The following is a 27,343-nucleotide window of genomic DNA, read 5'->3' on the forward strand; positions in this document are numbered from 1 at the left end:
AGAGCAACATAATATAAATTTTATCAAAAGTCTTCATAGCTGAAATCTACCAGATATTTAAAGAACTAATGTCAATCATTCTCAAACTCTTCACAAAAAACTCAATAGAGGAGGGAACACTTCCAAAGTTATTTTATGAAACTTGTATTACCCTGATACCAAAGCCTGACAAGGACATTACAAGAAAAGAAAATTGTAGTCCAATATCTCTGATGACCAACAGTGCAAAAAAATCTTTAAAAAATGCTCAGCAAATTCAATTGAACAGCACATTAATAGGATAATTCACTACGATCAAATGGGTTTTATCCTTAGGGTGAAAAAATGATCAAACATAACCAAATCAATAACTATGATACACCACATATGGAATAATGAACAAAACCTGTATGGTCATCTCAATGAAAAAAAATGACAAAATTCAACCTTTATTCATGATGAAAACTTTCAGTAAATTAGGTATAGAAAGGAATGTCCCTCAACATAATAAAGGCTATGTATCAAAAGCCAGAGCTAAGAGCCCATATTAAAAAATATTTCCATATATAGAATCATGTCTTTGGAATAGATTTTTGGAATCTGGGTGATTGGTATTTTTAATGACATGGGTATTTTTAAGACTATCACATCTCATTATAAGCTTATTTTCCAAGAGCTTTGAATATATGAGCACTTATTTTGTTATATATTTCCAGAATTAGATATTTTCATAGTTTTCTTTGTTCTAATTCTATGAGATATGTAAAATTTAATATTTTAAAGTTTAACTTTCTTTGATTAACAGTGGAACTTAATGTTACAGTTGTTTTTATTTTGGTGAATTTTCTATTCTAGTTCTTTCTCCTTAATATTTTCAGTATTTCAAGTTTTTTTTTTCCCTTTAGTTGTCTAATGGATTAAGTATGTGCATACTTAGCTTGTGGACCCTTTTTCTAACATGATGGATTTTTCCAGGAAAATACAGAGGCATTTTTCCCTAGTTAATAGTTAGCAAGAAATTCTGCTGTGTGACTAAAAATCAAATATGCAGTATTTCATAAATAGATTAAATAGGTTACTTTTTAACTAATTGTGTGAAAGAATAATATAAAATGGCCTTCTCAGCCACAAGACTTTCTTTTGTGAAGGTGATTTCTTTAGAAAAATGAAGCAATTAAAATTTTCAGGTTTTATTTTTTTCTTATTGTTCTTGACTGAATCCCTAAGCCTGCTTACAGAGACTCAGGATGTAGGTAAGAAATGTACTAAATATCAGTAAGGAATGACAAAATTAGGGTAGTTACTCCTTTGTAACATTTTAAAAATATTTTCTTTACTTGTTTTTTTCCTCCCTCTCCCTAGTTTATATTTATGAATCAGTTATCTCAAAGCTACCTTCTTCAAAATTTGTATTTTGTTGATTATATGACACATCTGTAGGCATAGACAGTTTTCACACTCTGGAAACCTATGGCAAGATTGATGGTGTTGCTTATAGATACAATTTGAATTTCAAAATATTAATATTTCTTGCAAATGTATAGAGTTAATGGTAAAATTAGAAGAACAGATATGAGTTAAGATTTTTGGGGAAAATTTTGTGTCACCTAACATATCTCCTAAGAGATGGTGAACAACTTTAGAGAATGTAAGACCTTGCTCCCTCTTCAACTCTACATTTTGTCCTTTGCCCCCAAAACTGCTCTAGGAAGTGCAACCTGGAGAAAAGGGCAACTTTTCTATTTCTTATGTTCAAAGAGGGAAAACTTCATTTGAGGAGGGTCTTGTAAACCATCTGTCCTGGAGGTTGCATCTTTTTGTAACTTGCCCTAACATTCCCTAAGTGTCCCAGTGGTCTTCAAATTGTGAATTATGTTTTATCCAAATTGACAACTTCTAAAGAGCCTGCTAGTGAGACTACAGGGCTTGATGAAAATGATCATTTTTCAGTTCTCCCTCTCCTTTCGCCTTGTAACAACCTGTTTCAAAATCCTGTGGATTTTTGTGTAATATCTTTCTTGTCTCTGTTTTCCATTCCATTTCCATTTCTCCTACCCAAATAAAGGTCCTGCTGATTTCTCACTAGGACAATTGCAAAAATCTCCTAATGGCCTTCTTCTTCTGTCCATACATTTGACCAATAGTTCTTATCAGTTTCTGTTTTCTAGGCACTGGAAGTCCCTGTACATAAGATTTATCATTACCTGATTGGTATTTCTTAGTGGATACCAAAGATCATATTAATATCTTGTGTAAACATATTTAATGGCTTCCAATTGAGGGCCCAACTACTCAATTTTACATGCAAAAATCCCATAATCTGAATCCAGGCCCTTTCCATCTTATAGAGATCCTATTACCTTTTTTTATGACCTACCTTCTCATCAAAATGATTTGGTTTTCCTCAAATATATCTTAAGATTTATCATCTTTGTGTTTTAATCACATCACTTTCTCTATATTGAAAGACAGGGTTCCTTATTTTCATGTTAGTTGATTCTTTTGCATTTTTTCGTACTCAACCCATATGCGACTCCTATAAATCCTTTTCTGGTTCCTCACCCAGGGATCACAAAGCATCCCTGTGAATATATAACCAGATTGTAAATGGGATAATGGTCATAGGCACACGCTTATTCCACTATGAGGGGGCTTAAGAACCCCACATCCAGGGGACTTACCTTCTTGGTCATTGTCGATGGCTTCATAGTGTCCAGCTTGATAAAACATAAGGACTCCATAAACATAGTCTATGTGTAAAAAATAAACGTCTTTCTGGTACACATATTACCATTGGGAGAGAATCTGTGATTTTAGCTGAGTCTGGAGATCACTTAAATATTTATGTCTGACTAGTACTATAAACTATGCTGACCATCAACATGCTGAGGCCTCTCTTATGAACTCCTTTTCTGGAATTATATCACTTAATAGTTAATCTTCACATCACTTCTCTAGTCATAAATGACAGACATTTGGCATGGATATGGTGTTAGTATTTAACATTTGTTTTGGGAGAGCCATCAATGGAAAATCTGAATTCCTATCAGTTTGAGATTAATTCAATCAGTTCAATTTAGTAAATGTTTCCTGAGCACATAATCAGCTGGGATTAAGATCTCCTATTTGGCTCATTTGACTCTTATCTTTTTCTTTAAATGTCAAGGAAATTTCTATCATAATATTTTATACTTTGTATGCTGAAGTGTCATATAATAGGTATTGACTAGGAAAATATTAAAATACCAGAATATTTAATAACCTAAATATCTTTACTTTTCAGACAGCTTTGGTATTACCCAGAAGTTTATAGAAGAGAACACTGGATCTATGTGAGTTGTGCTAGGTTCTTCCTGATGATTATAGTTTTATAATCTTATCTGATTCATTCCAGAAAAGTTAATGCTTCTCAAAGATAATATATTCAAGTTGAAACCATATAAAAAAGTAAATACAACAATAATTATAAAATTCAGGCCAGGCAATTAAATTATTAGGAAAATTAAAATTTATAGCCTATGTACTTAATCTCATGAAGCTATTGAACAAGTGAACATTTCTCTGAGTTTTTGTTAGTGGGAATTCTGCAGATGATCACTGCTTCTCCATGTGGACTGTTGCAGCACCATTATTGCCTTCGCTCAGTATGTTCAAGAAGCAACCTTTGATGAAATGGAAATTCTGGTGAAAGACATCATAGAATACAGGGATAAATGTCTGGCTCACAAGACACTTCCAGAGTGCGCAGAAATAGCTGTAAGTCAATCCCTTGCAATTCTTATATACATAAGATTATTTGCCAACACTGAGAAAGTATCTGGATTGAAACATGAGAAGAAACATGCCCTGTGTGCATAATTTTTATTTCACCTAGTTTCAGTATTTAGGAAAAGTAATGTTCATCGGGTGAGATGCACTTCGTTTTGCTATATAAAGGAGAACTTGGTTATGCACTTGCAGTATGTAGGCACATGGCTTATATATGCAGTGTGGCCACATGTATACAGGCAGCAGAGGAGCATGAACATGCATGTGGAAGTGCAGAGGCATTCTTAGCTGCTTCTCTCAATATGAACTTGCAGCCTCACCCCCATTTGGGGCCTCCTCCTCCTCCTACCATCTGCATCTCTAGAAACTACTGAACACCATTTCCAAGTCCTTTGCTGATACACTGACTTTGTTACCTTTGGAGACCAGGAGAAAGGCCATGATACAAGGGACACGTAGGTAGCAAAGAAAGAGTAACAGTTAAGGGGGCTTGTGGTGGGATAAAGACAGCTTCCCAACTCACGGGATGGTTGTCAAGGGTGTGGGTAAAGATGCTCTGTGGAAATAGTGGGGACATTTCAATCTTTTCCCCATAAGATAGCACCGATCATTTGTTCTGTCCATTGTTTCTTTTCAGAAGATAGAACAGCTTTACCATGACTAAAAATTGTCCTCTTGTTCTCTGTTGTCCAGATTAATGTGTTACAGGGAAAGATATGTTCTATAGAGGGATTGCCTCAGAAGTATAATTTTTCACACTGCTGCAGTAAAATGGGCCTTGAAAGAAGACTCTGTTTCTTGTATAACAAGAAAGCTGATGTAGGATTTCTCCCTCCTTTCCCTACTCTGGATCCTGAAGAGAAATGCCAGGCTTATAAAAATAACAGAGAATCTTTTCTAAATCGGTAAGTTTAATTTTGGTAGATAAATGATTTAATCAAAGCATTATTCTTAGGCTATATCCAATATTCACACAAAATAACATGATTGGGTTTGTTGATTGATTGATTGATTCTACCAATGTATATTGTGTGGCAGGTTCTCTGTCCATCAATATAAAAATGTGGGCCCACCTTTAAGTCCTTTACATTAGTACTGTGTATCTTCTGACGAGAAAACCCCTAGAACAGAGGTATGTGCTATCAAACTGCTAGGAAACCAGTGAGGAAATGAAATATTTTCCCCAAGGTGAAGTTTCAGCTTTTACCTTGGGAAGACATTAAATTATTGGATGTTTAGCTAAAACCTGTTTTAATAGTTCAGTAATTGCAGAGGCACAGGTTTTTCTGGAAAGCTAGTGTGCTTTGAAACCTGTCATAAGTTTATTTGAACATAAGCAAAAATTATCCTTGAATCTCAGATGAGGTGAGTGTAAGTAGCTGTTCTTTGAATATGTAAGGGAAATCTGTTACCTGCCAGGCATCAAGGGGAGGCAAAGCGATTATTCATAGATGAGTGTGTAGGATTTGAACTGCAATTATCAACCTTGATTTGGTGATAGGGATGTCAGGGATAAGGACTGGATAATGTTGGACTCTTACTGGGGACTGGATAATGATGCCCGGAATAAAATTTTGCTAAAATGGAAATCTTTCTTTTAAGTTCATTGTTTTTAGAACTTGCTTTTCTGGTCCTCTTCTTTCCCTTTCATCTTCTCTCCCTTTCCTTCTATGATCTACCATTCCTTTTCCTTCTCCCCTTCTTTCCTTCCCCTTGCCTCTCTTTGCTTTCTTCCACTGACTTCTTCCTTCCTTCTTTTCTTCCTTCCACCCTCCCTCCTTTCTTTCCTTAGTGCTGGGGATGCAACTCAGGGCCTTGCCCATGTGAGGCAAGTGTTCTACTACTGAGCTATACCCCCACCCCTTCTTCTCTGTTTTAAGAAATATTTTGAACTTTTTCATAGCTACACGCATGAAGTTGCCAGAAGGAACCCCTTTGCCTTTGGCCCTACACTTTTAACTGTTGCTGCTCGCTTTGAGGAAGTGGCGAAAACATGCTGTGAAGAACAACAGAAAGCCAACTGCTTTCAAGCAAAGGTGGGTATTGCATTTTTTCATTAAAGGATAAGGAATAGTCCCACTCCAAGGCTCTGGACACTCAAAATTATAATTGTTTTTTAGAAAAAGAGTTATTTACCATATTCCCATATACCAAGATAGTCTCATGGTACACTCACTGATTTAAACCCATTCTCTTCACCCAAGACCCTTGTCAGACAGCCACAAATTTCCAGGTTCTGTGTGCTGGCTTTATTTTCTTTTCAAGTTGAAGGAAAACACTAGTGAGTGAATATCAGGATGAAGGGAACTGTTTATCTTCTATCCTGGACAAACTCTCTTTGACACTTCCTCTTTGGCATTGGAGCCATCACATAGTAGAGATGGCCAAGTTCACAGCATACTGCCCAACCAGGTGAGCACCACACATCCCAGTCAGTTCAGCCATCAGAGATACCAGCCTAACCTTCAGAGTGTACCACAAATGCATATTTCTTTCCATATGCAAATGTGCCAAAACAAAAATTCCATAGATTTTCTTCTCTGAACAGTTTGGAGATGGAGATGTAGTTTAAAAATAAGAGAATAGGGAGATTTTGATTTTGTTTTCAACAGAATTTCCTCTTTTCCTTCAGGCAGCACCTATCACACAATATTTAAAAGCAATGTCTTCCTATCAAAAAACTGTCTGTGGGGCCTTTTTGAAATTTGGACCCAAAGTCTTAAACTCTATGTAAGTTCCATACCACTTGTCTTGTCTTATTTGCATTTTCTTGCCTGTATCCCATTTTGGTTAAATAATTGATCCTTTTAACTTGTATTCCTCCTAGTTCCACAGAGGTAAGTGAGCATGGATGGCTCAGAACCAGGTCATTAAAACAAGATGAGATAAAACTTGGGAGGAAGGGAGATGCTAAAGAGGCGCCCTTACACAGTGTGTCCTACTGTGATTATGGAAGGAAATATCTCTCTCAGGTCTTTTGTTTGCTTCGATCAAGCAGTGTGTAGGGCAGAAAACATTAGCCTAGGATTTTTTTTTTTTTTTTTTTGAGAGAGAGAGAGAGAGAGAGAGAGAGAGAGAGAGAGAGAGAGAAGAGAGAGAGAGAGAGAGAAAGAGAGAGAGAGAGAGAGAGAGAGAATTTTTAATATTTATTTTTTAGTTCTCAGCGGACACAACATCTTTGTTGGTATGTGGTGCTGAGGATCAAACCCGGGCTGCACGCATGCCAGGCGAGCGCGCTACTGCTTGAGCCACATCCCCAGCCCAGCCTAGGATTTTTTTATAGTGATCCTACCAATTGTGCAAAATACCATCAGCTGCTCGATAAGGACACCTGGGCAAACAGTGGTACCAATGGCTTTGGTGTTGTTTATGTTGTAGGAACAAAGAACTTGCTATTGTTTTATGGTTGTTCAAATTATTTCAGTGGTTTATCAATTCTCTTTCCAGAAATATTGCTGTATTCAGTAAAAAATTCCCCAAGATTGAATTTAAGGAGCTTACTTCCCTCTTAGAAGATGTTTCTTCCATGTATGATGGATGCTGTGAAGGGGATGTTTTGCAGTGCATTCGTTACCAGGTAAGTATTCTCCAAAAGTAAGTAAAAATGTGATTTTTGACACTTATGAAATTGTACATATTTCTTAGATAGAGTGTGATATTTCAATAGACATATAAATGCATACTGATCAAATTTGCAAATAGCATTTTCATCTCCTTATCATTTCTTTATGTTTAGATGTCTTCAAGCTCTTCTAGATTTTCATAAAATATATATAAATTATTATGAACCATACTTACCCTAATGAACTGTAGAACACCAGAACTTGTTCTTCTTGCCTAACTATATTTTGGTAGCTGTTTTCCAACCTCCTCTTCCTTGTGCTGCTCCAGTCTCTAGTAATTGCTATTCTACCCCATCTACTTTGAAATAAAATTTTTAAGCTACCACACTTGAAAGAAAGCACGTGATATTTGTTTTTTTGTACCTGGATGATTTCTTTCAGTTAACACAATATTCTTCTGTTTCACCCATTTTGCCATCAATATTTGATGGGTGAATAATATGCCATTGGATATACAGACCACTTTTTTTTTAATCTTTTCAATTGTCAATGGACACTTCGGTTGGTTCTACACCCTGGCTTTTGTTAAAAGTGTTACAGTAAACGCAGGTGTGCAGGTATCTCTTTGATAAGCCGATTTCATTTCTTTTGAATACAGACCCAGAAGGGCAATAGGTTGGTCATATATCTATTGGTAGTTTTTGAGGAATCCCCAAAGGGTTCTCTATAATAACTACTAATTTATGTTTTCATCAGAAGTATATGAGTTCCCTTCTCTCTACATTTTCACCAGCATTTGTTATTTTTGGCTTTTTTTTTTTGATCATATCCATTTTGACTGCAGTAAGGTGACTTCTCATTGTGGTTTTGATCTAAATTCCCCTGACAGTGATGTTAAGCCCTTTTTCTTATATTCTGGTCTTTTGTATTTCTTCTCTTGAGGCATGTCTATTCAGATCATCTGCCTCTTTTTAAACTGGGTTATCTTTTTTCCTATTATTTAATTTTTTAGTTCATTCTCTATTCAGAATGCCAACCCTTTCTCAGATGAATAGTCTGTAAATATCTTCTTACATCCTCAAGTTGTCTCCTTTGCCATGCTGAAGCTTCTTAGTTTGATGAAATTCCATTTCTCTAATTTTGTTGTTGTTGTTGTCTGTGTTTGGGGTCCTTATTAAAAAAAAATGACTGTCTATACAGGTGTTTTGAATTGTTTTCCTCCAGGAATTTCATAGTTTCAGGTCTTAGATTTAGGTCTTTGATCTATTTTTTGGGTTGATTTTTATATGGTTAAAGGTAGGAGTCAAGTTTATTTATTTTTTGATATAGATATTTAGTTTCTCCAGCAACATTTATTGAAGAGGATGCTTTTTTTTTTAAAAAAAAATATGTTTCTGGTACCTTTGCAGAGACTCAATTGGCTGTAGATGTGTGGACTTATTTCTGGGCTTTCTCTTCTAGTCTATTCTATTGGTTGGTATCTCGGTTTTTATTCCAGTACAATGCTGATTTGGTTACTATAGCTATGTAGTACATTTTGAAGTTAGGAATTGTAATGATTCTATCTGTCTGTCTCTACCTGCCTTCCTTCCTTCTTTCTTTCCTTGTTCATTTCTTTCTTCCTTCCTTCTAATTGACAAGTAAAAATGTGTGCATTTATGGTATAGAATATATTTTGATATATGTATACATTGTGTATTGTAAATAAAACTATTAGCATATGCATCTTTTTATATACTTAATCTTTTCTGAGGTAAAAACACTTTAAATCTACTTTGTTAGCAAATTTCAAATGTTTAATAGATTTTATTAACAATAGTCACCATTATATATAATAGATCTCTTGAACTTACTCTTCCTGTTGAACTGAAATTTTCTGTCCTGTGAGCAACATCTCTCCAACATCTGCCCCTCACCATCTGGTAACCATTAAAGTAGTTTTATAAGAGAATGTATTGGCAAACATCTTGTTGGCATGTTTTAAATTGTCTATGAAATCAAAGGTAACACAATTTCATGAAAAATATACTGATTTCTGCTTCAGGGAAATTAGGCTTTGTCATAGTGAATTTAGTTTAATTGTTTTAGACTCTAGTGAAGATAGTATTTTAATTAAATAACATGAATTTCAGGATATTGAGAAATAGCCCTTTTGTTTTAAGCAATGGAGAGCAGACTTTCCCAAGAATTGTTTTATTCCCAACAGTATTGCAGTTAATGGAATCTCACTAGTGTTTATTTTTTTGTGTTGTTTTGTTGCTTATGGAAATGTGGGATTTATAATGTTAAGTCTCAAGTACTAAATTAGGACATAATTAAAAATTTCTGTGAAGCTTAGAACTAAAACTAAGATATTGTATTGGATTTCAAATGAACCTCTCTTTAATGTCTTTATAGAGAAATAAAAGGAATTCAATTGTTGTTAATTGAAAATAGAAGTAGATTCTCAGAGAATAATGGTGCTGCTCCTGGGATGCTGATGGCCTCAGCTGAGATCTGAATGTGGGGAGTGGTGCCCTAGTCCTGTGTGGTTTATTAGGAATATGGTGCCAGACCCCATTCCACTTTTTGCCTCAACCCCAAATTTCATCCATTCCTTACCCTTAATGTTCACCAAAAGATTCCAGGCAATGAGAATAATTTGAGTAGAGGCAGGGAGACCTGAAACAGCCCGTGAGCCTGGATCAGAGTAAGAAGAATGTACAGCCTCATTCTGGAGAGTCTGGAGAGAATCAGGGGCCAGATTAGATTTTTTTTTCTTTCTTTTGTGGTGCATATTAACTATACAGCACAGTGTGTTCTATATTCCCACATGAGTTTGATTTGATCAGTTTCATTCCCCATTGCCTTCTCTTAGCCTCCCCTGTCCCTTTCCTCTACACCAGTAGTCTCTTTTCTACATTCATGATGACTTTCTTGTTTTTTTCCTTCCTTTAGCTTCCACATATGAGAGAATACATATATGTATTACTTGTCTTTCTAAATCCGATTTATTTCACCTAACATAATGATCATCAGTTCCATTCGTTTTCCTGCAAATGACATAAATTTATTTGTGTCCTCTTTGTGGCCGAATAATATTTCATTGTGTATATATACCACATTTTTTTTTATTCCAGTCATCTGTTGATGGGTATCTGGGCTAATTCTGCAAATTGGCTATTGTGAACTGTGTCACAGTAAACATGGGTATGAAGGCATTTGTAAAACATGCTGACTTTAATTCTTTCAGATGAATACCCAGGAGTGGGAAAGCTCCATCATATGATAGTTCTATTTTTAGTTTTTTGAGGAACCTTGTACTGATTTTTATGGTGGCTGTCCTAATTTACATTAGTATGTAAGTGTTTCCTACACATCATTGACAGAATTTATTCCTTTTGATACTCTTGATGATAGCCAGTCTGATTGGGATAATTTGGAACCTCAATGTAATTGTGATTTGCATTTAAAATTATTGGCCATTCATACATTTTGGAGAAGTTTGTTCAGTTCATTTGTCCGTTTATTGAGTGGGTTTTATTTTGCTTTTAGTGTTAAGGTTTTTGGACTTGTTTATATATTCTGAACATGAATCCTGTCAGAACAGTAGCAGGCAAAGGTTTTTTCCCATTCTATAGGCTCTCTCTTCACTCTGTCAATTGTTTCCTTTGCGATGGAGAAGTTTGTAATTTGAGGATATCCCATTTATCAATTCTTGCTGATATTTCCTGAGTTATAGGACCCCTGTTTATGAAATTATTGCCTGTTCTTATATCTTGAAGTGTTTCCGTGTTTTGTTCTAGTGGTTTTCAAAGTTTTAGGTCTTATACTTAGGTCTTAGATCCATTTTGAATAGACATTAGTACAGGATGAGATCTACATATGGATATTCAGTTTTCCCAGCACCATTTGTTAAAGGGGCTTCTCCAATGTTATGTTTTGGTATTTTTTTCCAGAATCAAATGACTATAGCTGCATGGGTTTAATTGCAACTTTATTCTACCCTATTGCTCTAGATGTTTGTTTTTATGGCAATATCATGCTGCTTTTGTCACTATAGCTCTGTAGTATATTTTGAAATTGGGCTTTGTGATGTCTTGGGTATTGCTCTTTTTGCTCATGATTTCTTTGGATATTCTGGGTCTTTAGTTCTGTGTGGAAGGTTATTTGTATTTTGAGGCAGATTACATTGAATCTGAAGATTGCCTTTAGTCCACTTTAACAATGTTAATTTTGTGTATCTAGGAGGTCTTTCCATTTTCTAGCCTCTTCTTTAATTTTTTTCTGGTGTTCTGCAATTGTTATTATAGTGGTCTTTCACTTCCTTGGTTAGGTTTACTCCTAGGTATGTATGTATATATGCATGTATTTTAGTTACTGTGAATTGTTTTCCTGATTTCTTTCTCAGTAGATTCATTACTGATACATAGAAAAGCATTATATTGTACACATTTTCACTTGTACAATAATTTTGTATCCTGCTACTTTGCTGAATTTGTTTATCAGATCTAAAAGTCTTCTAGTAGGGTCTTTAGGATCTTCTAAGTGTAGGATCATGTCAGCAGCAAATAGGGATACTTTATTTCTTCCTTTTTCTACCCCTTTAATTTCTTTCTCTTACCTAATTGCTCCAGCTAAAATTTCAAGTTTGGTATTGGTGAGGATTAGGAAGTGATTGCAGAAAAAACACTTTCAGTGTTCCCTCATTCAGTATGATGCTGGCTTTGAGTTTGTCATATATAGTTGAGGTGAGATGCTCCTGTCTTTAGTTTCTTCAGGGCTTTTATCATGAAAGTGTGTTGAATTTTATCGAAGTTTTTTTCTGTATCTACATTTGAATTTTGTCCTCCATTCTATTTATGTGTTTTATTACATTTGTTAACTTGCAAATGTCAAATCATCATTGCATCCATGGAATGAAATCAAACTGATCATGTGTCAATGTTTTAATGTGTTTCTGAATTCAGTCTGCAAATATTTATTGAGGATTTTTATATTTGAGTTCACCAGAGATTATCCAACTAATGTGCAAATAAAATAACCTCACCCTTTCCCTAACTTCCAAACTTTATGTAGAGATCAGAATTGGGATGAAGAATATGGATAAAAGACAAGAGTAAGGTTTACTATTTTGTACATTATTTGATAATTTGAATGATTGATTATTTCAAATTTATAGTATCCATAGAAAGTGATACTGTGAGTAGGATAGCTTTTCATATTTGAGAAGTTTTAATTCTGATAATTGCTGTAGTTGTTTATTTGCTTACTATTCTTTCATCCATTTAATCAAATATTTATTGAATTTTGTTATGTGCTTTGCCAAAGAGTCTTAAGCCACAAGAGAAGACCAAGACAATAGTCATTACATTGACATGTCTTTGATGGCCACCATTAAAAGCACATGAAACTTTCATGGAAAAGTGTCAATACTTAGAATATAAAATGCTAACATATCACAGGAGTAGGGGTAAATTATTAAAAGGTAAGTACTTAACAATAAATGTTAACACACACACAGGCACTTTTCATAATTATATTACTTTAAATCCTGAGGAGAATAAAATTTGTGTTAATGTGAAACTTCCCATGTATTAAGTGAATAGAAAATTAAATGAACTCCAGCTATAAAATTAGCTTATGAAGCAATACTAGATATTATATTCATGATTGATTTTCTATTCAGCCATTCCTTTATGAAGCAAAACCCAGCCCTGAAGAAGCTTTGTAAATAAAGTCATTTCTCATTCTTATTTGTTACAGAGCCAGGTTATGAGCCATATTTGTTCAAAACAAGAATCCATCTCCAGCAAAATCAAAGAGTGCTGTGAAGAGAAAATGCCAGAGCGTGAAGCATGCATAATTAACTCAAGTAAAGATGGTAGACCACAGGATTTATCTCTAAGAGAAGCAAAATTTACTGACAATGAAAATGTGTGTCAAGAAAGAGACACTGACCCAGGCAACTTTTTTGCTGAGTAATATAACTATCTACTAAAATTCATAAGGCAAACAGAAGGAAACCCAAAAGATTTGTTCTATGTAGGCTAATCTGTGTGAAAGGACAAGAAAATTTATAATTCACTGGATATCATGCAATTTTTTTTAAAAAAGTCACAACTATAATTATAGCATTTTCACATAGTTGTATTATTGGAACGGTGGCTAACATATATGGAGTACTTGATATGTGCCAGGCAATACACTAAACATTTTATACAGAGTGTCCTTTTTAATTCTCACCACAATCACATAAAATAAGTAGTTTCACCCAATTTTTCAGATGAGCTTAAGAAAGAAGTTAAGGGACTTAAGATTCACAGCCATAAATGGCAGAGTGAAGATTTGACCCCAAGAGGTCTGGCCTAAGAAGTTAACTGCCATGCCCTGCCACCCCACAGCTGTTAAGGGGAAGGTTAGCGTGGACTAAATCTGAGTTCTGGTTGAGTCACTAGGACAGGTTAAATGTTCCATGCTTTAATTTTCATCATATAGAAAGTTCATGTAAGTATATTCATTTAAAGTTATTGGTAATGAAATATCACCCACAGACTTTACTGGGTCTCTGCCTCCAGGATGGCTTCATCCCCAGGGAGTGTGAAATGGGAAGAGAAAGTCATACAACTGAATAAGTGCAAAAAATGTCCTTTTCGTTCTGATAGCACTATATGCTAGGTAATGTGGGGATAAAGGAAGAAGTACCAATTGTATCTAGGGACTCTGGAGAGGCTCAGTAGGGAAGTGGTACTTGAAGAAATCTTGGCAATCTAGACAGAGAGGGTAGAGCATGGATTGAAATAAAACCTGCTTGGTGTATACATGACTCTGTAGGGAATCTACAATGAGAAATCAGGGTAGTGAGGTGTAGACGGATCAGATCATGCAGGCATGCTAAGTAACAGGAAGCCCTGGAGGGTTTTTAATGAAGAATCAGAAAAGGCAAAAATCACTTTTATTTTTTAGAAACTGTACCTGGAATATATCCCAGTTTGAGGTTAACGTGACTGGGATAGGTGGTTTCCCCATTCAATAGGAAGGGAGGTGTGAGTGAAGAAATAGGTTTTGTTGGAAAGAAAACACACTTGAGATCTGAGCAGATTGACTGTAGGTGTCTGTGGAGTAATTGAGACTGTCCAGAGATGACCTTACCTGTGAACCTGGAGCTCTGGAATGAAGTCTCCAATTGAAGTTACAGAATGTAATAATGGCTAATGTTTATTGAACGCTTCCTAAATTTTAAGGGCTGATCATCTATTAACCAACTGGATTTTCCAAACAACTCTCTTGAGTTTATTGCTCTTTTGTTACCACCATTTTACAAGTGATGAAACAGGCACAGACAGGTTAGATAACTTGTAATACAGCTTATATGTGACAGAGCCAGAATTTCAATACAAAAAGTTTGGCTACAAACTCTTGCTCTTATCATCATGGTGTTGTTTTGCTTCTCATGACTTATGGGAAGTTAATCAAAATAAAAAGAACAGAGCAATAAGTTACACCTGACGGGTGCTCAATAAATGGGAACAATTATCCTCATCATTGGCATCATTGTTGGCATTCTTGTCACACTTAGTTCATGGCTTACGTCAGGTCTTAAGGGCCCAATTCTCTGAAGGTTAAGCACCAGTCCAGTAGGGGTGGGAATGTATTCCACACATGGGACCAAGAGGGCAGATGGGAATCTGGAAAGAATCACTTGGTCATGAAAAACTTTTTTGAGATATTGTTCTCACAAAGCATGAAAGATTTCAAGCTTATGTTGCATGAATAGGTGAGATTCTTTTAAGAAGAATATTGTAAATAGCATAGCTGAGAAGATAGCTCTCTTGAGGAAGAGTCGACTTTTTATTAAAAAAAAAAACCAAAAAAACAAAAAAACAGAGTAGGCATCCCATGGGATCTGTGGGTCAAATTTTGAAGCTTCCATTAATACAGGTTAAGAATCTCTTAAGTGAAATGCCTGGGACCAGAGTGTTTTAAATTGTGATTTCTTTTTTTTTTAAATTTTGGAATACTTTATATACTTATTGAGGTATCTCAGGGTGAGACCCAAGGATAAACATTAAGTCTTAAGATTCATATACATCTTATACATATAACCTGAAGAAATTTTATACAAGGATTTTGGTGCAGATGCATTTTGACTGCGACCTATCAGATAGGTCAGGTGTGGAATTTTCCACTGGTGGCTTCATGTTGGAGCTCAAAAAGTTTTGGAGCATTTTGGATTTCTGATTTTCAGATTAAGGATGCTCAACCTGTAGCAAACCAGTCTGGGACTTAGTTCTTCAGCTATAAAATAGTATCTGCCTTGAGAACTAAATGAAATAAAGTAAGAATACAAAGTCCCAAACGTGTATCTTTATCTCCTATGTCCAAAACTTGATCCAGGGCATAGTACCTACCAAGACTCAGTGAGTGTTAGCCTCATTCCTCTCCCTTCCCACCTTCTCCCCAGGTCACATCCACTTGTATTTTGGGAGCCTCCTCAGAGGCCATGGAAACCACTTCCAGTGATTTAGAGTCAAACGGGTGATTTATCCTATAATTTGTCAAATAACAGGTGGGAGTAACAGGAGAAGTTGCTCTTTATCTCTCACGAAGGCTGCCCTTCCTGAAAAGAAAGCCACCCTGCCTCCATCCCAAATTTGGAAGGCTGAATGTATTTTCCGACAGAATTCCTCTCTGTGTGTACTTGCTAACGTACTGGTTGCACCATGTAAATTTCTGATACTTTATGAGCTGCATTATATAATAATTAACTCTAAGAAACTAATAATTCTATCCACTTGAGTTAAAAAAAATGTCTAAAACATAACATGGAAGAGAATTAACCAAATCAGAGGAGGAGCTTAGCATTTGAAAGCAGATTCAGTATTGGAAGTGAGTAGCCTAAAAGAAAGTGGGGCTGGATGTTTTTCTCTAAGTTCTAATATATAAAATATTTTACATATCTCAGATTTCTTTATGAATACTCAAGGAGACACCCAGAGCTGTCTACACCAGAGCTTCTAAGAATTGCAAGAGTATATGAGGATCTCCTGGCAGATTGCTGCAACAAAGAAAACCCTCCAGACTGTTACCGTCAGGCGGTAGGTTCCATTGTCACAGGTTCAGAAAAATCTAAAATAAATAAATAAATAAATAAAATGCTTAAAAATCCACATTGAAGTTTTACTTCAGTTTAGGACTGTAAAATGTGATTGACTGACCTGAATCTATTTTAGATTCAATGTGGATAATCATTGGCAAAAACTACATCATCAATTTGGTTACTATGTTTTGGAGTACTAGTTCAGTCGTAATCCAAAAAACTCCATTTTAACATTTTCTATTTCCACTTTTATTTCTGTGCTCTATTTTATGGATTCCTATTGGATTTTGGTATGGTTTTAAAAGTAATAGATTGTTATAGATGACTAGAAAAGTAGTAAAGATTACAAAGAAAAAGTTAAAAAAAAGAGACTTTCTGATTCTTTCATCAAGAAATAGCTATAATTAACATTTACTTTCATCTTTTCTGTACATATAGGTGTGTGTGTGTGTGTGTGCATGCATGTGTGTATGTGCCTGTATAAAAACAAGATTGGAATAATTCCTTTATAGGAAACATTTGGACATGCAATTTATTTGGCGTCATGGAAATGTTTGCTATAGATAGCACTATATTATTTTCCTATTAGGTCACAAAGTCAGTGACTTAAAATGACAGAAATCTCTGTTTCAGGAGGCCAGGAGTCTGAAATGAATCTTACAGGGCTAAAATAAAGCAATTGAAAGGACCATGTTCCCTCTGAGGCTCTACGGAGAATCTGATCCTTGACTGTCCCAATTTCAACCTTATGGGTCATTAAACAAACTTCAAATATATATCATTTTAATTAATGGTTTCATATCATAGTGATTTAACTAATTTAACTGCTTTCCTATTTGGTGTAGGCATTGTAGATGTTTAGTTAGGGCTTTTTTTCATTTTATAAGTGACATAAGTATCTCATTTTATTCATTTTTATTAATTTTTATGAGTTTTGTTAGGATAGATTGTCACAGGGGAAATTATTGGGTCTAAGTATATGGACTATCAAAAAAATTGAATACAAAATGCCAAGTTACTGTCTAGAAATGCTTTGCCTGCTTATAGTCCCAAAGCAATGCTTGAATATGCTCATTTCAATTTCATATTTACCGACATTGCACATGGAAATTAGCTTCTTAGTCTTATGCATAAAAAATAGGGCTGGGTATGTAGCTCAGTGGTAGAGCACCTGCCTAAAATGTGCTAGGTTTTAAGTTTGATCCACATCAAAAAATAAAAAAAAATGAGAAGAGATTTATACGTAAAAAATAATGGTTGTGTTTTAAGCAAACATTTACTTGATTTTTAAAATTTCATTAGACTTTTCCCATATGATTTTAGCTACTACATTTATAAATTTCCTGTGAACAATTTGTTCATGTTTGTTACCCCGACTGAAATTAGATTGTTTTTCATATTAACTCTAATGGAATCCTTATATATTATAGAAATGTAAGTATCTCACATTCTAAAATTTCTCATTCCTTTGATATGTGCTACTTTTGGTTTTTAAAACTTTTTTCTTTTACATGTAATAAATGTTAGTTACTGGTTCAAATTTGACAATGAAGTAAGAAGACTGAGTTTTTTAATTCCTGCCCTGTCACTTATCCCTAAAAAGGTAGTCTGCTCCTGATTCTTAACCAATCATGGTGCTAGAAAAGTCTCTTTTTAAAGGGAAAAATATTTGTCCCATGGCATTCATATGCTGATATGTAGTTCTTTCTGGTAGTCACTTGGAAGATGTCCAATTTTATGCCATGCAAGAGAGTCCATAAAATATTTGAAGAAGACTGTTGGAGGCCCCTAGGCTCCAAATCCAAATAATGAAAGAAAGATAAAGATAAACATCATTTAAAATGTTCTGCAGTAATACTTACTTGTTGGTTCATTCCAAGAAAATCAAATTAATTTTATAAGACCAGTTTCACTTACTTAAAAATGCAGATAACAATTACTCTGGCCATTTGAATTGATAATATAATATAGTCATTGTCAACATAAAATCTGAATTGTACTTGGAAACTCTTGAAGATCCAAAACGCGTACAACATGATGAAAATTTTGGACTTTCAAAATTTAGCAAAAAATAAATCTATAATTAAAAAATTCAAATTCTTACACACATGTGTAAAAAGTGCTCTCAATTTAGTGAGTAATATATAATAAGGAGAATCTCAAAATGTTCTGTAAATAGAGAAGCTATTGGACAAGTTGACATAGAGCTTGTGTTTGAATCTTAGATAAAATGTTTGTAACTGTGACTGTTCTTAATTTCCAGGAAGACAAATTCAATGAGACAACTGAGAGAAGCCTCAGGATGGTCCAACAAGAATGTGAACAGTTGCAGAATTTGGGGAAGGATGGCTTGAAATACCAGTAGGTTGCTTATACTCAGAGTTAAAAAATAAAAGTCAGTCTTAGTTATGGCAATTTACAAACTCTGGGAAAGAATAAAAACACAAAAGTCAATTGTCACATTAAAGCCTCTATCAGAAATGAGGTTAGAAATGGAAAAAGATACAAGATTCTGGACAATTGATTCTTTGATATTTTATTTTATGTTTGAAGTTGGCTTTCCCACCCCCCAAACAGGGTCTCTAGATTTTGCCTTGTTTGGGAGTAGGATGGAGCACACTAAAGGTCATTACCATGTCCTGAGAAAGAGATGCTTTGCCTAGGATTTAAGCTTATCTTAACTGAGCTTATAGAAATAACTCTGGATTTGCTTAACACTTCAATATTTATTCTTTCAGTGCATTCATGAGTAATACGCAATTAATTCTGATTTTCTTAGTTATCATGGAGTGCAGTTTTTGTTGATAGCGAACATCTTCAAAACAAAACATTTTTAAAAAATATAACTTCCCTATTTCTGCCATCTTGCTGTTAGCTGAGAATTCAAACCCAGTGGATTAAAGATCTTATTTTCCTTCATCTCATTGCCAACACGTGTCTATCAGTTTCTCCCGTTAATACTTACTGACTACACAAAGGATTTCAAGCAGGATTTTCACTTACAAGCCAAGGTATTTGCTGCCATGAAGATCTACAGGGGAGACAAGACAAGCTCTAAGAGCTTCTGAGATGACCATGAAATAAGAAAGGAAGAAAAAATGCAGAGATATAGGAGGCAAGGTTGAGGAAGATGGAGAGTGAGGAGACATTTCTCTACCATTTGCTGAGAGCAGGGAGCACATTGTACTTAATTTCGACTTACCTTGAAGGGTCTGGGTCTCAGTGGCTCTTCCAGGGACAATGGGAACCTGCTTTTGCTCAATGTATGTTCTTTCAGCTCCCTTATCGAGCTCACAAAGATAGCCCCCCAGCTCTCCACTGAAGAACTGATCTCTCTTGGCAAGGAAATGGTGACAGCTTTGACCACCTGCTGTACATTAAGTGAGGAGTTTGCCTGTGTTGATAATTTGGTGAGCATGGCCCATACATCTGAAATTGATTCTCATGCATGTATGAGTTTATTGGGATGAACCCAACTACAGAGTACAATCATAAAGCTCCAATAAAAAATAAATAAATAAAACAAAATTTTTTTTTAAAAAGTAAGAAAAAATATTTCTACTTACCAATTGGTAGTGGTTTATCTACTTTCTTCTCTTCCTTGTTTTCAACATTGTTGAGCAAGTAATGTAAAGTCCTCCTTTTGGCTTATCGTGTGAAGACCCTAAGAAGCAAAAGAGAATGTCTTAAATATTTTTCAAGGATTCTCTAAATAATTTTGCTATTTCTTATTTATCTGAGAAGTGATTTGTTACAGTAACTGATCTAGGAATCACAATATTATTTCAAAATGATGCAGGGAGCATTATAATTTTAAGTACTGATATAAATTCTCGTTTTTGCTCTAAGAGGAAGAGTTCTGAAAGAGATCTGCTACTTCCAGCCCAACCCTTTTAGCCTGGGAAGGAATGTACCCAGCAAGGGAACATAAACAAGGAACACAATGTTTGCTAACCACTTTCTGCTGGCTGACTGAAGTTCTCAGCTTACAATTAAAAGTTTGTTACCAAGAAATTAATGTGTATGCATCCTAACTGATGTCCTTTGAATTCTTGTTATAATGTCACTTAGGACCCCAGGCTTCACTTTTGTTTGGATATAAGATAGTGTTTTGAGTTCCTGTATCTTCTGAGTGAAGTTCACAGTGATCATGGAGCTTATAACTCCTCATCTAATCATATTTTTCAAAACTCCATCAGTATTTGAAGTCATATCTGAGTTTCAATTCTTATCGGTGCAGGCAGATTTAGTTCTTGGAGAATTATGTGGAATAAATAAAAATCGAACCATCAACCCTGCTGTGGACCACTGTTGTAAAGCAAACTTTGCCTTCAGAAGGCTCTGCTTCAAAGAATTGAAAGGTGATGAAATGTATGAGCCACCCAGCTCTCAAGGTTTCTTTACCTCTTGTGTGGACTGGTGTCAGGCTCAGAATGAGGAGCTTCAAAGAAAGAAAGACAGGTATGAACATGCTCTTGTATGCATCTTTTTTTTTTTTTTCAGCCTGGGGATACACCATGCATCTTGGAGAAGGTTTATTGTAATGGATTATGTGCTTTTGGTACACCTTCCACTAAACCGTCTACTCTCTCCTATTCAGAAAAACACCAGTGCATATTTATTGTCATTGTTTATAATCTGATTTTGTCTTTCCTCTGCTAGACACTTGGAGTGCTTAGCAGACTGTTTGGCAATGTGAGCTGGGGCAATTAGCAAAACGCCCATGGACAGGTTCACAATGAATTGTGTTTTCTTAAGAGAATGGCATGAATATTTGTCTTGAGCATTTTACTTAATGATTGAAAAAAGGACGGGCCCTAAAGGAATTTTATTTTCATTCTTCAGGGTGACACTTTAAATACCAAGAAATAAGACCCATTTTTAAATTTATTTACACAATATCTGTATCAAACATAGTGGAAATTACTTTGCTGCTGAGGAAGGGAGATTAGAGTTATTTTGGAGATAGATTTTCTAGAAAAATCACGTATAGTAATTTATTTTATAGTTCTGTTCATATCTTATACTATTTTGCTTGTAGCTCCATAACCCTCCAAAGAATCTATACTGTACTTTTAATGGGAAAGTTTAAAAGCTTTTTTCAATAATGGAATATTTTAGCTCTTTATATTTATTCAAGTTGAGATGCCCAAGGTCTGCAATTCTCTAAAAAGTATTTTGGAAAAGAAGAGTGTCAAGAAAAAATTGTGAATTAATTCTGTTTGATTTCTTTGGGCCATAGATTTCTTGTCAATTTGGTGAAGCTCAAGCCTGGACTCACCTATGAGGAGCTGCAGTCTCTGTTTACGAGTTTCACTAATATGGCAGAGAAATGCTGCAAAATGCAGGAGCCAGAAGCCTGTTTTCTTGAAGAGGTAGTTATATTTCTTTCCCACTGAGGTGCAACTGGTGTTTTTGGTCAAATAAAATTTAAAAAGTGGGACTCTGTGTCCACTATGCAATGTCTCTGAGTCCTGTGTTTGACAGCACAGGTGCTCACCTGCAGACACCTCTCTGATTCAGGTGTTGGGTATTGTCTTCTCCATGAGCACATGGTGGAAGAATAGCTGTCAGGAAAACCATGGTTCTAATCCCTGCAGCTTTGGTCATATCATTCAAAATGAATTTCAGGTCACCATATGTAAATGGATGGGTGATAACTGTCCTTGAGTTATACCATTGGTCCTTACCCTCCTGTTTGAAATCACTCACCATCTTAATAAAACAGAGTCAAAGTGACCTACAAAGGAAATCCTTATCCATTTCAAAGGGAGAAGAGCAGGAAGGGTATGAGAAAGCAAAGCCTTATAGAGGTGACTGGCTCACCTTCCTGGGTCTTCCGACATCCCTTAGTTTAGAGCACATAAGGGAGTGGAAGGGGAGCGAGTGCTACTTTTGACTACTTCAGAAGTCACAGTTCATATACAGGAACACACCACATACATCTTTCATTCTGGTTGAGATCCATCTACTGATTTTAAAAAAATATATGCTTAATTTAACTAACAGGATATTGATTGGTATCTAGCATTTCCCTGAATGTGTGTGTTAGGTCCAAGTAAAGAAAATAATGAATGTATTAGCAGTTCATGAAAGACCTTGAGTGTCTGTTCTCAAGTGGTCCTCTGTCTTCTTATACAATGTAGAAATGATTTAAATTCTATTTTAAAATTTAAAATAACATGCTTTTCTAAATTTAGATGTTAGTATCTTAACCTTTTCTTCCTATATCTTTTTATTTCTTTTTTCCATTGCAGGGTCCCAAAATTGGCAACTGAAGTCAAGCTGCCTGAGAAACATGAAGTTAAAAGCACCAGAGGTAATCCCTCTGTCTCAATCAAAGGTCAGAGGTACTTGTAGCTGATTCATTCTCCCTGGCTTTACCCACTCATGCTTCAATGTCTACTTGGGGTCCATTCTACATGGCCTGGAGCTCATAATCCCAAGGTGGATCTTGCAATATCTCTCCGGTGTCACTCACTCTTTTGAGGGTAGTAACGCTACATCTGTGCCAGCACTTTTCAAAATAGCTGAACAGCAACCACCCCTCTGCTAATGCATTCAGTTGTCTGAATGATTGAATCTTTTAAATGTTGATATAAGGGGGAGACAAATCCTTGAGGGTTGGCCTGGACATACAAACCTTGGTAAACCCTCTTCCAAGAATCCTTTTGGAGAGTCTCAATATGATATGTTGAATTGAGATATAAGTGACATGCAAACCAAGAGTCTTGTAGCATTTACATGAACAAAAAGAAATACATTTGTGATTTCTAAAATTTATATAAATGATGCTTTTCTTATGCAGTTTATGTAAGACTCATAATACAAACTTTTGGAACAAAATGTTGCATAGATACAGCAATATTATAAAAATCTCAAGAAAGAGAGACCTGAATCCCAACCACTAGAGGCAACACATGACTACCACTAACTGTTTTATTGAATACATGACTTTCCATCACCCAAGTTTATAACATTTTATATTCTTTTGATGTTTAAAACACTGTGTTTTCTTTTCAGCAAAGATCAACTTATGGTCTTCCTATCTGTCCTGTGGTAAATTCCCTTTTCTGAGAAGAATAAAGTAAAAGGATTCTTCTGTAACCTTTACTTGAAATCATGTTATTGTGGCAAGCAATAAAACAAAATTGTGAAGTTGTTTCTCAGACTGATGTCATCTATCAATGTGACCCAAATCAAGCAATCATGATTCATTTATTCTATCAACACTGTTTGAACACTGGCCTCACCTGCCCTATTCCCTGGAAGTCAGAACTCTCTAGAGGCTCTGGGTGGGCAGAGTGCTCACGGCTTCCTCCTTGCCAGGGCTGGAAGGAAATGGCCCTTGAGGGCTTGCACCTTTACTGATGCAGCTGCTGCTTCTACTCACAGCCAACCTTTATTCAATCTTTTCAATTATCAAAGATTGTTACAGGTACTTCACATGATGATGTCATTGGTCACAACCACTGTATTAGTAGGTTTTATTTTACACACAGGAAACCTGAGATTTGGGGAGATAAAATAATCTGCTCAATGTGATATGACTAGTAATTGGCAGAACCAAGATTTGGGTCTGTTTCCTCTAATATTGGTAACTGCTGTCCACACCTCCTCAGTATGGCCAAGTGGCATGCCTTAAAAATGTGTTATTTAGAGAGGGACAGGGGCATTCAATTCACCAGCAATAGTAGTGCTTTTCTCGTGTATTCCACACTGAAATCATTATGGGTTGGAGCTGTAAGTGCTTGACAGTACTGTCAGTGGAGAGGAGAAATCAAGAAATGAAGGATGATTAGGAGTTCATGGCCTGTTTTCCTGACTGTTCTCTAAATTTAAGGTTTTTATGGTTCAGTGTCTAAAGTTAAAGAACATGACCATTTAATAGATCACATGAGGACATTCACAAATTTCTTTTGGTATACTATTTAGAACATATTCTTATCCATTTCAACTAATATTTATTGGAATCTCATTGTATGGCAGACACTGTGGATACAAATGTGAATCAGATGGACACAGTCCCTTTGTTTTGCTGAGTGGAGGAGAAGGTGGTCACCTATGATGTCAGAGAAATGAGAAAGGACTCCTGCAGTGGGACACACTGCATGGGAATTGAGATGAGGATGCAGGATAGAATCTTCAAGTTCCTAGTGCTGCAGACTTGCTTCAGGGCCCAGAGAAGTTCCTTACACTCTCTGACCTCCATTTCCTTGCGCAGAGTGGGATAATAACCACCACATCGCAAAGGCTTTTCATAAAGTAATTAAATTCCTATTTAACTTATTACATTGGTCAGCGGGTGATTGGTGAAAAACTCATGAAACTATTTTGTCCTTTGATCTTTTCTCTAAACACTCATTAACTGGGGAGAATAAGGAAGAAAGTAGAAACAATAGATAATAGGTTTAATAAACAGAAATGAAACAGCAGAGTACAGTTAGATGATTCAATTTAATACTTAATGTTGGATTCTGCTTTATTGGATTCTAATAAGAGAAGCAGATATAAAATCTTAGATCCAAGAAACTTCTGCCACCTAACTGTATTATCATAGAGGAACCTGCCATACACTTCTATCTCTACTTCCATATCAAGGAACTCACTAATAAATTCAGGTAACCAGTGTGATATGAGGAAAGGAGGGAAAGAAACAGCTTATTCAAAAGACACATTTTGCCTGGAGAAGAGCAGATTTGGAGTGAGGGCAAGTCAAACTCGTTCTGCATTACTTGCCCAGAATCCATATCAATGACTAGAACATACCTGGACACAGGAAGAGTTCAATAGAAAAGCTTGTAAATGTGATAAGACAAATGGCACAATAGTGAATGTCAAAACTATCTTCACCTGAGCTGTTACCCCTTAAGGTTCTGGTGAGATGCAGGGATCTTGTCCTAGTCCTTCTAAGATCCTGTTGAATGTGCTTCAATGACTTGAGTAAGAATTATATTTGATTTGCAAATAATATTTGTTACAAATCATCACTAAATCTTGTATTTGTATACCTTCCATTTTTTATTTTAAAGGCCAGCCTGGAGAGCTTCCTTTGTTAATGAGCAAATTCTGTGGAATCTGTTGAGTGATGTTCCACAAACCAGCTTATTCACTTAAATAATCCACATGAATTCACTTTCCTAAGGTCTGAAATTCCACGATAAATTACTATCATTAGGCTTAACACATTTTTGGATCAAAAATCTCATTCTAGTGATTGCAAATGTTTCTGAGATGAGGATCACCATGGAGAATTTGGGTCACTTATTATTTTTTCAAGGAAAAATTAGCTTATGATGCTTTTTGTCCCTTCAGTGTCAACTCCAGTCCATCAATAGTGGCTGCCCATAGCACTGTGCTCTTATAATTCTAAGGTTGAGCTTGGCTCGGAGGAGAAGAGTTTACTGATCAGTTAGTCACGACCTCGGTAGGTAACAGTCTGACAGTATTCACCCAAAGGATGGAACTTAGTTTAAAAGTTCCATCTGATAGTTCCTGGAGGTTTATAGTAGGAAGTCAAGGGAGCAGCTCTAAGGACGAGTGACAGAAGAGACACTGAGCATTAGGACTATTTAGAAGATCCCAGAAAGGATGCTGGAAACTGATCAAACATAGTCTTCTCTTTGCCAACCTTGGCTTTCTGCCACATAGGGCCACCTGTATCCTCAACCAAAAGCTAATATGTTCCAAATCTAAATAACAGATTTGGGGGTTGTTTTCAGGAAAATGTATCTCTCATCCATAGTAAGCATTTAATAAATTAGATCCCAATTCCTTGGATTTGCTCCCAATGCATGCGGGACTTGAAACTCCTCTTTTTCCAGGGTCTTGTAAATATGCCCAGCATTGACACCTGGGCCCTGACCATTTACTTAAGCTAGGGTAGCACATGTTTACTGTCTCCCTTGACACTTCAGAACTTTGTACGTGTCAATAAGAATTTCTAGGAAATAAGATGTCGCAGACTAGTATTTACCAAAGGTGTTTATTATTTTATTACAAGGCCTGCATTTTGTAATCTTGGAACAAACAATATTGACATGACTTGTTTTAATATCCAGTAGCACTAAAGAATGCAATCCATCAATAATATTTCTTCATTGTCATGGATTTCCTCAATTCTCTTTAGGGTCAAAGTGGACTTAGAAAAAAATATTAGCCAGAAAAGTTAATTGTTAACAGTCAATCCTCAAAAAGAATATAAATAAATTCTTCATTTCTTTCAAATGACAGAACATCTTCCATAAAGATTCATCTGAAATAATGAAGACTCTTAAACCCATATGTTTTCTTGTTTTCTTCAGCTACATTAAATGTCAAATTCTTCAGACAAGTTTACTACATGCAGGTAGGAAATCCTACTGATAACTTACACATCACATGTGTAAGGCTAAGACAAGTAGGCATAATGACTATGAAAATACACGTGGAAAGACTTACTGTCTCAGCAGTCATGCTGTCAGTAGAATCACTGAAAATTGCTGAACATTAGCGTGTGGGATGAAGTCAGAAAAAGGAAATGCACCAAGGCAAAACATACAGGAACATCTCACTTTAGCCTTACTTTCACTTTAGGTCAGAGAAGCAAACCAATATTGGAAATTGGATAAAGGAGTTTAGGCAGAGAAATAATATGAATGGTAACAGCAATAACATTATAAGCTTCATTATTCAGTATCTGTTATGTGCCAACCCCATGTTTGGTACTTCACACTTTTATTTAATCTTGACCACCTGATATGATATGTACATTTACAGCTAGAGAAATCAACTCACAGAGCTTAAGATATTTTCTACAAATAGAAGTTGAACTTAGGATAGCTCTCTCCTAAGCCTTTCTCATCTTAATATGGCAACTAATAATGGTATGTTTATTTAGTAAATAGCTGCCAAGTCCTTTAGAAGCTCTTAGTATAAGAAGGAAGACACTGTTTATGGTAGGGTGGTGGGCAAA

General features: G+C 35.6%; 2 protein-coding genes across 3 annotated transcripts in view; both read left to right on the forward strand.

Moving 5' to 3' along the window:
- The first annotated feature begins 1,100 nt into the window (after positions 1-1,100).
- Positions 1,101-23,558, forward strand: LOC101965567 (afamin). Its single transcript, XM_005333249.4, has 15 exons — positions 1,101-1,232; positions 3,263-3,311; positions 3,603-3,735; positions 4,441-4,652; positions 5,651-5,783; positions 6,380-6,477; positions 7,195-7,324; positions 13,056-13,270; positions 16,255-16,387; positions 18,653-18,750; positions 19,667-19,799; positions 20,630-20,850; positions 21,632-21,764; positions 22,647-22,708; positions 23,413-23,558. The coding sequence occupies exons 1-14, from the start codon at positions 1,145-1,147 to the stop codon at positions 22,665-22,667; spliced, it is 1,797 nt and encodes a 598-aa protein (XP_005333306.2). The 5' UTR covers positions 1,101-1,144; the 3' UTR covers positions 22,668-22,708; positions 23,413-23,558.
- Positions 23,559-23,698: 140 nt separating this feature from the next.
- The window catches only part of LOC101955219 (alpha-fetoprotein), a 46,271-nt gene continuing 42,626 nt past the window's right edge, over positions 23,699-27,343 (forward strand). For both annotated transcript variants that reach the window (XM_078021406.1, XM_078021405.1), the window contains exon 1: positions 23,699-26,737. Coding sequence is in view for 1 of the 2 variants with exons in the window: in XM_078021405.1 (XP_077877531.1) it covers positions 26,653-26,737 (85 nt within the window). In the remaining variant the exon portion in view is untranslated. The remainder of the gene's footprint in view (positions 26,738-27,343) is intronic.

Source organism: Ictidomys tridecemlineatus, chromosome 9, assembly GCF_052094955.1.
Source record: "Ictidomys tridecemlineatus isolate mIctTri1 chromosome 9, mIctTri1.hap1, whole genome shotgun sequence".
In the NCBI taxonomy this organism is placed as follows: Eukaryota; Metazoa; Chordata; class Mammalia; order Rodentia; family Sciuridae; genus Ictidomys; species Ictidomys tridecemlineatus.